At 37.1% G+C, this 14,372-nt stretch overlaps 1 protein-coding gene across 9 annotated transcripts in view; it reads right to left on the reverse strand.

The window, feature by feature from the left end:
• KIF16B (kinesin family member 16B) overlaps window positions 1–14,372 on the reverse strand; it is a 143,103-nt gene that overhangs the window by 64,815 nt on the left and 63,916 nt on the right. For all 9 annotated transcript variants that reach the window (XM_064647585.1, XM_064647584.1, XM_064647583.1 and 6 more), the window contains 5 exons: window positions 13,249–13,368; window positions 12,641–12,692; window positions 11,297–11,434; window positions 7,915–7,997; window positions 7,628–7,716 (listed from right to left, as the gene is read on the reverse strand). In XM_064647585.1, coding sequence (XP_064503655.1) covers window positions 7,628–7,716; window positions 7,915–7,997; window positions 11,297–11,434; window positions 12,641–12,692; window positions 13,249–13,368 — 482 coding nt within the window. The remainder of the gene's footprint in view (window positions 1–7,627; window positions 7,717–7,914; window positions 7,998–11,296; window positions 11,435–12,640; window positions 12,693–13,248; window positions 13,369–14,372) is intronic.

Genomic DNA, 14,372 nt, shown 5'->3' on the forward strand with positions numbered 1-14,372 from the left:
CTAGGCACATTTTTCAGATGCCAGTGATAGTTAAAATGATGCTCATCATCCTATGATTTATTAATTTGGCCATTTTCAGAGAAGGGAAAGCGCTACAAAACTACAAGTGGATGCCTGTAGTTCTTCCTTTTCCTTCCAAGAAAAAGAAAATTCCAAAACATTCCTAGGATGTAATCAGTGGGGTTGAAAAATCCCAAAGTGCAACATTTAAGCACTGAACAGAATTAAAATCCATTTATTTAAAATATTTTGAGATTTTAATGTATTTAGTTTGATAAGGATCTGACTAATCATGGGAGAGCATTTTATGTAATTTTTAATATCAGCTTTTATTACAGTTGTACGGAAATATTTTTCTTATTTTAATTTCCTTTGAAAGATTTACTTAAGGAAGTTATTCACAATAAATATTAAAAATGGCAGAGAGAACCTATATATGAACTAGATTATTCAACGAAATACACAAACATTAATTTATTTCAGGCTTGTTACAGTTTAAGGATGTGGAGGTTAGTGAAACAGTCCATAAACACTGACAAAAATGCAAGACTGCACCACAAGTTGACTTCAAGTTTTGACAAATTTCAATTTAAGACAACATGATCCCAATTATATAGACAGGTTTTTAAAAATAAAGTATTTTTGATACTTCTTTCTAAAATCATAGAAATGCCTAGAACAAAAAGAAAATGCCCTTGGAAGTATGCAAAAAGTACACCAATAATTTAACATTTATAAAGCTATTTTAATGAACTTTGATTCCTAACATGCTCAAGAGGCATCTTTCTAGTGGCTGCAATATTGGAGAATGATCAGTTCAGCAAATTCCATTTTTCCATAGCTCTCACAAATTCCTTTTAAAAAAATGCCTTCTACAATCCCTGAGAGATCAGCCAAGGTAGATTTTTATACACAACTCCAGCCATTCAGAGCTTTCATGTAACTGTCTCATCAAGAGTCTTTTCACATTTGCATTAAACCAAGATGGGCACTCTACAGCACAAGGAGCGAAGATGATAACTTAGTATTTTTTATTTGATCACAACTCCTGCAGCAGCAATGAAAAACCCTCAAAGTGTTGGAAGAGAACAGAAAGCAATCTTAGGGGGCCTTCAGAAAGCAAAAACTTAATTCAATGGTTACCATGTGCTTTGGTTTTTCCCTCCCCCCTTTTTTTTTAAGCTATACCTCAAAAGTTCTCCCTTTAGCTATGGTCTACTATCTGGAATTCAGAGCTGTTAGCTATCACTTCTTACTTAGGGTTTAGCTAACAAATGCCACTATATTCAACATTACTTAAGTCCAAAATAATAAAGATCCCAGTCAATACAGCTCTGATTTGTGCAAGTGCAGGTGTCCTTTGGGCACTGTCAGACATCGACCATCTCTGCTTAGACAGTTGGCAAAGAATGATTTAAGTGTATTCCCACGCTTGGTTAAGCCATAATGAAGTAAAACGTTTCAGATCAGGTAACATAATGTGCAAAAACCAGAGCAAAAACCTTTTGGTATTTTGACTGTCCTATAAAACAAGTAATTTGGCAGATATATTTTATACAAGCATAAAAATGGTAACTAACTTCTGACTGAGATCTAATACAAAGAAAATGAGCCATCACAGCAATCAGTCTGGTATAAAAACAGGTCAGTGGTTACAAACTCCATGATTTTCTCTTGGAGGAATTGTCCCTAATACCTTCAACAGGGGTGTCACAACAATCAGTTTTACCTCATACTGAAATGAAGCTGGAAGTGTTCAAAACGTTGTTCAGGAAAAAGGTGTGAACTATGCAGAAGTGGTTCTTTCTTCAATGAAAAGGGCTCCTTCCCAGAGCCAAATATGAAGCATCATCATCATCATCATCAACACTCCGGTCCACAGCCTCCGAACATGGAGGTATTTTAAAAATGCATATTTAATGCATTTTAGACCAATAAATACTCCTATGAAGAGAAGGGTTGTCATTGCCTGGTGGTGCCTAAGATGGTCTGAGCTTCACTGAAGGCTCTCGTGCCATGGGGTTATTCACAGTGTCTTCATTCTCTAAGGTGCTCACACTGCAGCCTTTATTCCTTCAGGGGTAAGAATGGTGCCTGTCTTCCTCAGCTGGCTGCCTATTTTCTTAATACATTTAGGAATTCACCACTTCTGAAACCATTGTCTCTGGAATATTTGCTTCAAACTCATTGTGGCCTCAAAAGTTATTTCAGGACAGGAGAGAACCTGGGGAGTGAGGACAGGCCTCATGGCAGAGACATTGTTTCTTTAAGGAGCTAATGAAAAGAAATATCTCAGCATCACAAAATCCCTGCCCAAAACGCAAATCACTGCCAGTTTTACAAAGCACAGATGCCAGACTGATCTTTTCAGTTTAGTCTATCCCAATAAAAATCTTTTTCACATAACCTCTACTCTTTATTAATGTGAACACTACTGTGACTAGCAAAAAAACATATTAGCTTGAAATTAAAAAGAAACATACAGATATTAAAGACTAGAATCCACTCTTTCTTCTTTTGTAGATCTACCACAAAGGAACTTAATCTGATCAGTGTTGAATTAAAAAGACACCGTTTTCCTGGAAAACGTGTCATATCTAGTGATAAGAGGAGTGTAGATAAGCTGCAGAGAAAGGAAGTCAGTTCTACTAGCATGGTACTACAGTAGTTTAATTTACACAGCACAAAAGTACAATCTGGTACGACATCTGCTAGGAAATACTGAGGACTGGCAGGACTACAAAGATGTTATAATGCCATTCAGTAGCCCAATTTATGAGATTAATTTAAAAAAACCCAATCAAACAAAACAAAACCCCCCATACTAAATCCATGACAAGACCAAGGTTTCTCATCAGTAGTTTTACGGTTACAGTACCATGTAGCTCCCAAATCTTTGTTCACAAAGCCTAGCCATGATGACCATGTAGCTAACAAAAGGCCCACAAATGAAATCTTCAGCATAAATCTATGAGCAGAATTCTATTTTATCCAATGCTTATTATCTGAAGCAGTGTTGCATGACACCAGATTAAAGACAAAGACTGGGAACAAGCAGAACAAAGAATTTTGCATGTTAAGCCAAAACTTCATGCAACTTTCTCCACATATGGGAAATCAACAGCCAAACAAAAAACCCCACAAACAACAAAAGACCATCTGAAAACACTATTAAGGATAATGCTGATTTTCACATGGAAAAGTAAGCAAGATCCTCATGTTGCTTTCACAACAAGTGAAGGTTAATACCCCACAGGCTCTTCTGCTACTGATTGCGAAAGATGCCAGATCTTACAAGATTTTATTGCAACCAATAGAAATCGCAAATTTAGCTACCAGTCTTTAGGTTATCAATACTGAGATTGGAAGAAAAAGTGGTCCTGAAAATGCAAATTAACAATAGGCAGAATGCTAGTCAGCTACTAATATTGCACAGAAAAAACCCCAGGGGGCCAGTACCAAATCTAGGCCTCTACTGGTGGTGGGCAGTATAGCATCATGTTATGGGAAACTGATACTCTAGTTTATTGTAGTTAAGGCTCATACTATTGGCCCTGCTGAAAAAAAAAAATCCAAACTAAATTTTGTGCAGGATATTCTTTTCCATCTGCACTTTTCCAGAATGTAAGATGCTCAACCCCACCTAACTTCTTGGGTACAACTACCCTGCTTTTGATACTCAGAGACAGGATTTATTGAATGTTTCATCCAGGCTGAACAGTCACCACTCAGAAGAATAACCACTGCAGCACTGCACTTGCGTAGCAGCATTTTTAGCTGGAAGTAAAGAGCTTGGGGTCTGCTTTATTCAAAACATATTCTTTTCTTTAACTTGCATTTATCCCAGCCCCCTGTTCCCCTAAAGTAACATTTTTTGCACAATTACCTCCTTGGGACAACCTCATGACATGATCAGGAAAACTCAAGTGCTGTCACAAAGGAGGATATTGTAAAAAAAACAGTGTTAGCATCAACATAAATAAATTTAAAATTGTCATAGAACCCCAGCCTAAGCTGAAAAGTTGCTGTTGCCAAATTGCTGTCCATAAAGATGCATCAATTATAGAAGATGCTTTCTTCTACTGATTTGTAGGGCTCAGTTAAACTACAGTGCAAGCATCAGAGCCTTCTTTCTCTTTGCAGCAGTGTCCTAGTTATGACAGCTGAGACCAGTTCATCATGGTATGGGTGTAACCCAAAACTGTGTATTCTATAGCCTTCCATGTAATTTCCCAGAAATTGTCAGCACTAGAGGCCTGCGAGACAGGAAGATGTTCATGTCCTCATACCCTTTTATGGAATTCCCTGCTCTGAGGGAGGGACTTAGCATTCCTGCCTGAACTGGAGAATATATAAACTTGGAGTTTTGGAACCTTTTTACCACTCATGGGATCCAGAGGAAGACTGCAGCTCACTCTCTCAACCAGACTGAGACCACCACCCTCAACTGGACTGCAGTCACCACTTTTGACCAGACTGCAACAGCACTCTCACCAACAGGTTTTCCCCTCACTTTTTTTTTCCTTTGGACTCAGGGGGCCCAAAGAACACCACTCTGTTCATGCCCCAAGGTGCTGGGTTATATATTTGGGTTTCGTGGGTTAAAACCAATTGTTTGTCTGTATAATTGTACTTATTGTATTATTTTATTAAATTGTTATTCTGACTTATAATCTCTCTTTTGAGTTGAGTTCATTTCCCCTGCTGGTTTACCTTTAAACCAGCACAAGTAGTTATAAAAGAAGTAAAAATAGTCACATTTGAGGTTTGGAGGTTTTTTTCAGGGTTGGGTTTTTTTTGGTTTTGGTTGGTTGGTTGGTTTGGTTGATTTGTGGGGGAGGTGTTTAGTTTTTTTAAGTTACTGATCTATTAGGACAACACTCACCTCTGCACTGCATGAACATGTGTACTCTTAGGCGTGACATTGATTATATGGAATATGTTATTCATCTAAAATATAGGGGTTAGAGTTTCAATTATGAAGATCCAACCACTGGGACCAGTGCTGTTAGATATCTTCACCAATGACAGACAGTGGGATCAACTGCACCCTCAGCAAGTCTGCAAGCTGAGTGGTGTGAGTGACAGGCCTGAAGGATGGGATGCCACCCAGAGGGACCTGGATGAGCTTGAGAAGTGGGCCCACATGAACTTCATGAAGTTCAACAAGGCCAAGTGCAGGGTCCTGCACCTGGGTCAGGGCAACCCTCAGTATGAGTACAGGCTGGGGGTTGAAGGGATTGAGAGCAGCCCTAATGAGAAGGACTGGTAGATGAGAGGCTGGGCATGACCCCTCAGTGTGCACTGGCAGCCCAAAAACCAACTGTATCCTGGGCTGCATCAAAAGCAGCGTGGGCAGCAAGTGAGGGGGGATTCACTCTCATGAGACCCCATCTGCAAGGCTGCCTCCAGCTCTGTGGTCCCCAGCACAGGAAGGACATGGACCAGCTGAAGGAAATCCAGATGAAGGCCATGAAGATGATCCAAGGGCTGGAGTACCTCTGCAATGGAGACAGGTTGAGAGAGTTGGGGTTGTTCAGCCTGGAGAAGAAAAGGCTCTGGGGAGACCTCATAGCAGCCTTTCAGTACTTGAATGGGGCTTATAAGAAAGATGGGGACAGACTTCGCAGCAGGGCTGTTGTGACAGGACAAGGGGTAATGGTAGATTCAGAACAAGCATAAGGAAGAAATTTTTTACAATTAAGGTGGTGAAACAGTGGCACTGGTTGCCCAGAGGGGTAGTAGATGCCCCATCCCTGGAAATATTCAAGGTCAGGTTCAATGGGGCTCTGAGCAACCTGATCAAGCTAAAGATGTCCCTCCTCATTGCAGGAGAGGTTGGAACTAGGTGACTTTTAAAGGTCTCTTTCAACCCAAACAATTCAATGATTCACAAGCTTCCTCTCTTAGAAAAACACATACACATAACAAGTGACTATTAAACAACCTCAGACAGGTTTTATTGCTCACAAACAAGTGACCTGCATTCCCTATGTAATACAACTTTCTTGTGTTTACAAATTAAGCAGGACAAAATATCTATTCCTCCAAGACAGTTCACAAATATTAACTGAATGCAGACTAGCAGGAGAATAACAATAATTAACCCTCTGTTTATAGTTTACAGTTTAATAAAGCACAGGCATGAAGTGTTCAGGAACATGACAAGTGTTTCACCTAATCTTATCCTAAATTTCAAGAGCAAGAGTGCTCTTATAATCATATCCCACAAAGGAAAGTAAAAGTCACAAGAAGTGTTAAATAGGAAAAATGGGAATGTTTCTAAAAATTGCTGCACACATTGACAATCTAATACAATTATCTATACTGTTTAATTTCCAAGAAAGCAAAGCAAGATGTTTGAAGAACCAATAAGAAAAAAAAAGCTATATTCCCTAAAACATATCTAGAAAAAAGATGAATTTGCTGCAATCTACTCCATCAGAGACAATCAAGTAACTCTCCAGGCTTTCTCTTTTTTTTTTTTTTTTTATATAAGGTTTACTAGAAAAATCCTCTCTATAAGGCACTGTTTGGCATTACCTGAAGACAGTATGACTTCTTGGGCTGGGAAATCATTTTTAAGCATACCTTCAACTGGGCCTTGCCCATGCCATTATATTTTGCTGAAAATCTGAATGACTAGTGAGGCAATGCTGAAACAACGTGTCCTCCTCTATACTGACTGCAAACTCCAAGTCAGTAATATCCAGTATAATACAATTATTCATAACAATATTGCAGCAGAATAACATTATTAGTCAGGGAAAAGCCCAGGATAGCTGACCAATAACCAGAGGTAACAACTGCCAGGAATTTTCCCCAGCTCACGGAAAACATACAAGCAACTGTCACTGTAAGTTTTTAGATTGAGCTATTTGAAGAGTTAAAGAAATAGAAAAATATACATATACTTTTTTGGATCTTCTTTACCATCTCTGTCTCAAAATAAGTTGTAATTTATCAGCAACCAGCTCACAATCTTGAGATCTCTGTAGGTAGCTCAGTAGCAAAAGAGTAACAGTCACATTTGAAGCAGTGTTATTACACATACTCCCTGTTATTTAGACATCGTTCAACTTGAAGTTATTATTACCTGTCCAATCTTCCTAAATTCTAATGGATAAAGAGCAACCCCACAGTAAAACTCAGGAATAAAGCTGCACTATCCAAGCCTATAATTCAATTTAGAGCCAATTTTTCAAAAGCACATAGGTGGTTAAAGTGCCTCATCTCACACTCAATTCAAACCACCAGCTATGGAAAAAAAAATTAGAACAAAACAGCATCAATTCTCTGTAAGTCATTTAAGAACAGTGGTAAAATCATTAAAAACAGCTTCTCTGCAATAAGCATTCTATGTCATTGTAACTGCATAATAAATCTTTTTTCCATATCCTAACTTGACCACCTACTCAGAGGTACAGAGGTGAGAACACAAGCCATTTCTCAGCCTTTTTGTGCTTTTATTGGTAATATATGAACTCAAGAGATCTTAATTTTCAGTTCACAATGCATTTTTTCAGGAAAAACAGTTAACTTGAGTCATAATGCCTTTGGAACATTTCAAACAGCTAAAATGAAGAATGGTTGGAATTATAACAACTGCATTTTAGAATATACTCACCCTGGATTATAAAGCATAACTGCTGACAGGTTCTCACAGGATTTTGAAAGATCTGTCATAGACAAGCTGAAGGAAGACAGCAGTCCACTCTAACAACAGATCATAAAATAAATGTATTAGACAAGTAATGACATGTTTACAAACTCTTACTTTGCCTCACCTGATGAAATATTAACTAAAGTATGTGAAGCAAATAGTAAAGGTATTCTATAACAGTCCAGTTATGTCTATATTAGAAAGAAAATTGTGAAAAGGTTTAAATTTACCAAATGCTGATTTAATCTCACCTTTCTTTTCTCCCTTAGCTTGGCAGCTTCTTTGGGGTGGTTAAAGCGAAACATATTGGTTCTTCCAAGTAATATAACAGCACCTGATGAGAAAAACACAGACCACTCACCGACAACATTCTGCACCCAAAAGTACCACGTAATTTTTCAGACACACAACATGTAAGCAAAGACTTCCATTAAGCGAGAACAAAATGAAAATGCATTTTGACAAGGCAAGTGTATATCCATGCATAGTCACAGCTACCTTAACTGATGTATACAGTCTATTCCTTCCTCTTCCTACTTACAGAAAAATAAAAACCCACACATGTTCACATACTGCATGAATATGACCAACACAAAGGTCGATCATGTTCATGGAGTTCAGGCAAAGAACAAATATAGGTAGAGGAAGCAGCTGCCCTAATTTGATCTATACACTCTTCAACGGTGCTACTTTGCAAGCCAGGAGTAGGTACCAGATCCAATGGGAACATCCATAGATGTGACCAAGAACAAACTTGTCCATCCACTACTGATCACTGTCAGGTTTGAATTCACCTACATCAAAAGCTCTAGATCTCCATTACTTGTACTCTCACATTTTACTTCTCTCTGTGGAACACTGAAGTTTATTGTCACTCAAAACAGGATTATTAGACTTTTATACCCAACAGCTATTTTCTGAGGGAAGAACCTTGAATAATTCATATTGCTCAATGCAGATCTGTTATTGTATTTAATTAGTTAAGGTACAGGTCACAAATAATGGGATTCTGAGCAATCCTTATCATATTTTAAAGACAAGGGTACCAAGATTAATACTTCCCTACTAAGAAGTACATTGTCAGTGATGTCTCACTACTGTCATAACATGGAAGTCTTCCAAGTTCATCACCACAGAATCAAGCATTTGATCTGTCTGTCAGTCAATACGAGGCATTTTTAAAAAGAAAAAGGACTCCATTACACTCACAGTATGAAAAAGCTCCACTTAAACTGTTAATCACAAACAAATTCTTACCATCTGAAATGAAATGCTGTCCTTAGTAAGGAATGCTTCTCTTAAAATCAGCTTAATTAAGCGTACCAACTCAAATTAGGTCACCCAGTCCTGGCAAAGAAATGGCAAAAAGCACTACAGCCACTTCTTGCTGTCTACACAAAACCTCAGTTTTGGACACACAAATAATTTACCTCACTCTTATCTTAGAAAGAATTACCTTTCACAAATCTGTATGAAATCCCTGCAGTTACTTTCAAATGAAGATAAAATAATTGTAAACATTGTAAACCTCCCTAGGTGGAAGAAACTTAAATAAAGTAATTAAAATTTCAGAATGAATAGTCATAGATATTTGTTTCTAACTTCATAAATTTAAGAGAAAAGAGGAGAGAGAGACTTAACAGCAAGCACATGAGAGTCAATCTCCGATGATGGATCATAGGAATAACTCCTAGGTTTCTCTTTAAAGTACAGAAGGGTTTATAGTTTGGCCCAAAAACCTGAAAACTTGTTCTAAGGTGAGGATATACTTAAGGAAAAGGACAAACTATAATTGTGAATATTAATACCGTTACCTTTAGAAATCCCACCATATATGTTCTTAAGAGTAAAAAAATATGTAGTTAGGTTACATTTACAAAAAAAAGCCACATTAGCCAGAATACACAAATGGTGGAAGTAATCTGTAGAAGGAAGTGGTAATTAATTACTATGCCTCTTTTTTTTAAGCTCCATGACAGTCTAAAAATCTAACACATTTTCAAATGAACAGCTATTAATGATAAACGGAAACATTTAAATATATCAGCAGTTAATCAGCATCACCTAAAAGCAGATATTTCAGGAGGCTGGCACTTCATGCTGTGAGACTAAATGCTAACACAGCCAGGATGTATGGATTGTGCACGAGTCATTAAACTAGTGATTTAATCAGTTTTGCACACCTAATGTCACAGTTGGTACCTTCCTCTCAGATTCAGTCTGGTTACACACACAAAAGGTCATCTTATGCAGCTGATTTTCACTATTTAGTAACACTAAGCATCCCTCTCCTCTCCTTTTCTTTTGAGTTCCAAATTTCTGTCTAAAGAAATTATTGAGGGGAAAAAAAAGTCATGTTTCCACTTTTCACAGTATACAAACAAAGTTGTGACAGGCATCTGAACGAGAGAAATAGCATCCAAACTCCTACTCTCTTTTGAGGCACACCGAACTTTACTGCCTTTGAAATGCAGTAGAATAAAGTAAAGATGAGAGATTGAAACCCAATTTTGATTGTTTACAGTGTTATTTGCCATTAATGTCAATGTTTCTACTGTTAACAATTTATCCATGGGATTTATCCAAACCTAAGACCAAGGAGGCTGGTGGGTTTTTTTTTTCATATCTGTAATAGAAACAAGCATTTGCATGAAGAAATTGGCACTTTAAAAAAACCAAAAAACAAACCCAAACAAATCCCCTCTCTACACCAAAAGTCCTTACTTTCTGCAAGCAGCCTTTGGAAGCATTTCTTAGAGTTCACAAAAGATGCAAGACTCCCCTTGTCCAACACTACATCCTTCCTTTGTTAGGCCAAGCTTACTCTGAAAGCTTCTTTCCAGGAATGTAAAGTGAGATTGTTTTTCAGCAGCTGAGCTGTGTCACAAGCTCACTCCTAAACAGGTCTTTTTCAGCTCATTGCTGAACGGGAAGATATTCTGGGTGCTCCTGGAAGATAAAACATCCTGAACCTCTGCTGCAGCACTCACCAGCTCACTTGTCAGCCAGTATTTTCCAGGCCAACACAATACACCTTTGTTCCCAGCTGTCCTGGCTGCATTTTCATTTCCAGATTTTAAAGCTTTTATATTAAAATTATAATTCTCTAAACTTCCTCCCTAAGGGTTAGCCTCCCCCTTTTGGTCATTTCCATACAGCTGCAGAGAACAGATACTCCAGCTCAATCTCCTGCTGTACAAGAGGATTTGGCAACAGTATTAAGTAGGACCAACCTGAAGCTCGAGGAGGGGGCAGGGGTGTCTCTGACATTATTTTAGTCCTATAAAGATCTATATTCTTTTTCTTAATATTACAGCAATGTAAGACATCTGGCATGGAGTTCCCTTTGTGTAAAAACAAACAAAATCAAGGGTAACTATCACATCATACTCAAGATTATGAAGCAGTTGAAACTAATAAAGAATTCTCTTTTCACCAGTGGCAGTTCTTTGACAGAACAAAAACTCCGTGGTTTTCCTGATGGTTTGGGGCTGTAGTTGAAAGGACATGAAATTAAAATTAATTAAACAATAACTCCTTTATATACAGGCAGTTGCTGTATATAAAGCAACTGCCTGTTGCCAGAAAAAAACAAAGAGGCTGTATGAAAAGTGCCATCAGGCTGGGTAATACCTTGGTTGAGGTGTGTGGGCTCTGTAATCTGAATACCATTCACAGAACACTGCGCTCCGTTCAGTGGGATGAGGTTCACAGTGCCATTGAGATTTTCAAAGATGCAATGCTCACTTTCCAAATCAAGGCCATGAAGAACTAAACACAAAGAAATAAGATAACATAATTATTCTCCTCAAAACTAGTAAGATGAGCATGCTAACATATCTTACTAAGAACACATTGCACTATATATTGGAGAGTATATTTTCTCTTTATTCTGGACAATGTTTTCTTCCTTCCTTCATCATATCCCGCATATCTTAAATGTTGACTCTGTTGTTTTATTATAGTGGAAAGAAGTGTGCTGGGTTGCTTTTGCATTTTTTGGTGTAATGTTCTTTCCTCCTGTGCTTTGGCATCTGGTTAGCAAATGCTCCTTTCCTTCCAATAAAATCAGAAAAGTAAACTTTGGTATTTGTAGAGAGATATTTTTGACCAGTTCCACCAGAAAACAGGGAAAGTTTCCTGACCTCAAAGGAACCATGCTTAAGTGTGAAAAGACAGGATATAATATGCCACTGCAGACAAGAAAATTGATTGAAATAAAGTTCTTATGTTCTGTGACGTTCAGGTCTTTTATCAATCAGTTACACTACTTTCCACTTTTTCTTTAAATAATGCATGATTATCTCTATGTGTATTACTTAATAACCAAAAGCAATCTAAGTTTGGTAGTTTCATGGAATTTATTACAGTAATTCAAATCCAGGCAACTTTTGATCCGCAAAAATATACCAAACTAAGTTATTTGACTCTGGGTCTCTTACTCAATAATTAAAGGATACAGTTTACTTAATAAAACTGCCTTCAAGGAACACGTGTGACAGGACAGTCCAGGTCTGGCAGTGAGTTGCTTTCATAAACAGTGAATAAGAAAATCAGTAGATTTTTTTCCAACTTCCAGAATTTTTTTCAACTCAAATCTTAAGTCCAAAGACTGTGTTAGGTATAACAATGTAACAATACTATCATCATACAAAGGTTAAGGGAATGATTTTGCAGTGATTGTAGCAGGTGCTGTATGAAAAAGGATGGTATTTTTACAGGATGCTATTTCATGAGAAGCAAGAAATAGATTAGTAACAAGTATATGAATAAATTTTAAGCCCACAAGCTATTCTAGAGGTCACACTGAAGCAAATACCACGTAATTCATCTCCCAGATTTGCTAAAATTAAATACGCAATATCACACAACAACTAAGTGAAAAAGGGAAAAATATGAACCTTAGTTCACATATTGGGAAGTTGGAAGAAGGAAAAACAACTGAAGAAAGAATATAAAAAATGCTGAATTCCATACCAATGTCCTGTTCTGTCATAGCATCTTCTCTGCCAACATATGTTTGGCCCTCCTAATTAAGAGAGAAACACAGATTATTTTCCCCCACAAGGATATAATTTATCCTTCCACTTTCTCAGAGTAAATTGAATGAAATACATATTTAACATACATGCAAAAAATAATCAGGTAGCATTTTTAGAAATGCTTATTAGTCATTATTATACAGTATTATTAGCAAATTCTAGTTTCAACTGTCCTGTGCAGAACCACCTTCAAAGTTTTGAGACAACTGATCTAGATTTGGATTTCAAAGTCAAGCTTTCTAATGAGATGAATGACAAACTAATATACACAGGTAAATATACACAGGTAAAAATACATTAACACCTATCTCTGGTTAACCAGTTGATCCTCAGGATAAACCTAACAGCAAATTAACAAATATTTTAATTTAATCAATTGCAACCTCTTAAGAGCTCTTCTTACTACATCAGAGAAACATAAGGAGCTTTTCTTACAATAGTAATGTAATGAGCACTATATTTAGACAGCAAATCAATACAATTTTTCTACTGAAGAAAAACACAAGGCATAAAAAGGCTATGGAAACACAGATGTGTATTTACCTTCAGGTGGTACAAGATGATACCAGTACTGAGAAGATCATCATCAATGCCAATGAGATGAGGCAGTTCAGAATCTAAGACAACACCTATCCCTTCTTTCCTCAGAGCCAAGGTTTGTTCCTGTAAAGGACAAAAGTCTATTTATTAGGATGTTCAAGAAATACCTCTCTTCCTTCTCTTTCTAAATCACATTTACTATAACTTCTCTGTAATATCATATAAAAAAAAAAGAGCAGATTTTTTACAATTTTTTTTGGTTTACATTTTAACGTGACTTTTTTATTACCATTAAGCATTCCAGGCTCACTGTTCAGGAAATTTGTGAAGGTGTTATTTGAAAGAAACCAGACAAACAGCTGAATTATACCAGATAAGGAAGATCAATTGAGAGTGTAACAAAGCAAAGTTGTTTAAAAGCAAGCTATGTACCACCTTGCATAATGGTAAGGAGAATTTAAAACTGCTCAGAATTCAGTACAGCTAAAGAACAGAAAACTGGAAACTCTCTTTAAATAAGCCAAAGCTTGCACAATAAAAATCCCAGACACCTGAAAACTCGGTAAACCTAAGCGGTTAAAATATCATCCAATATAAGGGAAGCACTGCCAATAGTAAATAAATGTAAGAAATATTTGCAACACATAATTTCAGTTCTTCAAAATTCCTTTGGGCCACGTTGTACAGCAATCTATAGGATGAAGCATCACTCAGCTACAAGTGGGAGACTTCAACCTTGGATAAGCACTGTATGATGTAGTACAGAACAAACAGTCTATGCAATAAATGAAAAATTAATCATAGTTTTGAAATAAGTTTTAGTATTTATAAAGTTTGTTTTTCAAGTTGAAACAAAATCCTATTGGCTTCTAGGCCTGGAATATAACAGCAGCAGAGACTGTGAATGTGTACACACACACCTTCTTTCAAGATGAATGTGTTTTTCTACATAAAAGAGCTAAGCCCTGACAATCCATGAAGGAGAGGCAACGTCAGCAAGTATTGCTTCTGTGTATTATAAGGAGCACACTTCTCTCCCAGTGCTAGTAAACATGGAAAATAAGTTTTCTGACAGCTGCATGACGACTACTTTTCCAAGTCATCAATATGCCTTCTCCAGAGCCAAC

This window comes from Pseudopipra pipra, chromosome 3 (assembly GCF_036250125.1).
Source record: "Pseudopipra pipra isolate bDixPip1 chromosome 3, bDixPip1.hap1, whole genome shotgun sequence".
In the NCBI taxonomy this organism is placed as follows: Eukaryota; Metazoa; Chordata; class Aves; order Passeriformes; family Pipridae; genus Pseudopipra; species Pseudopipra pipra.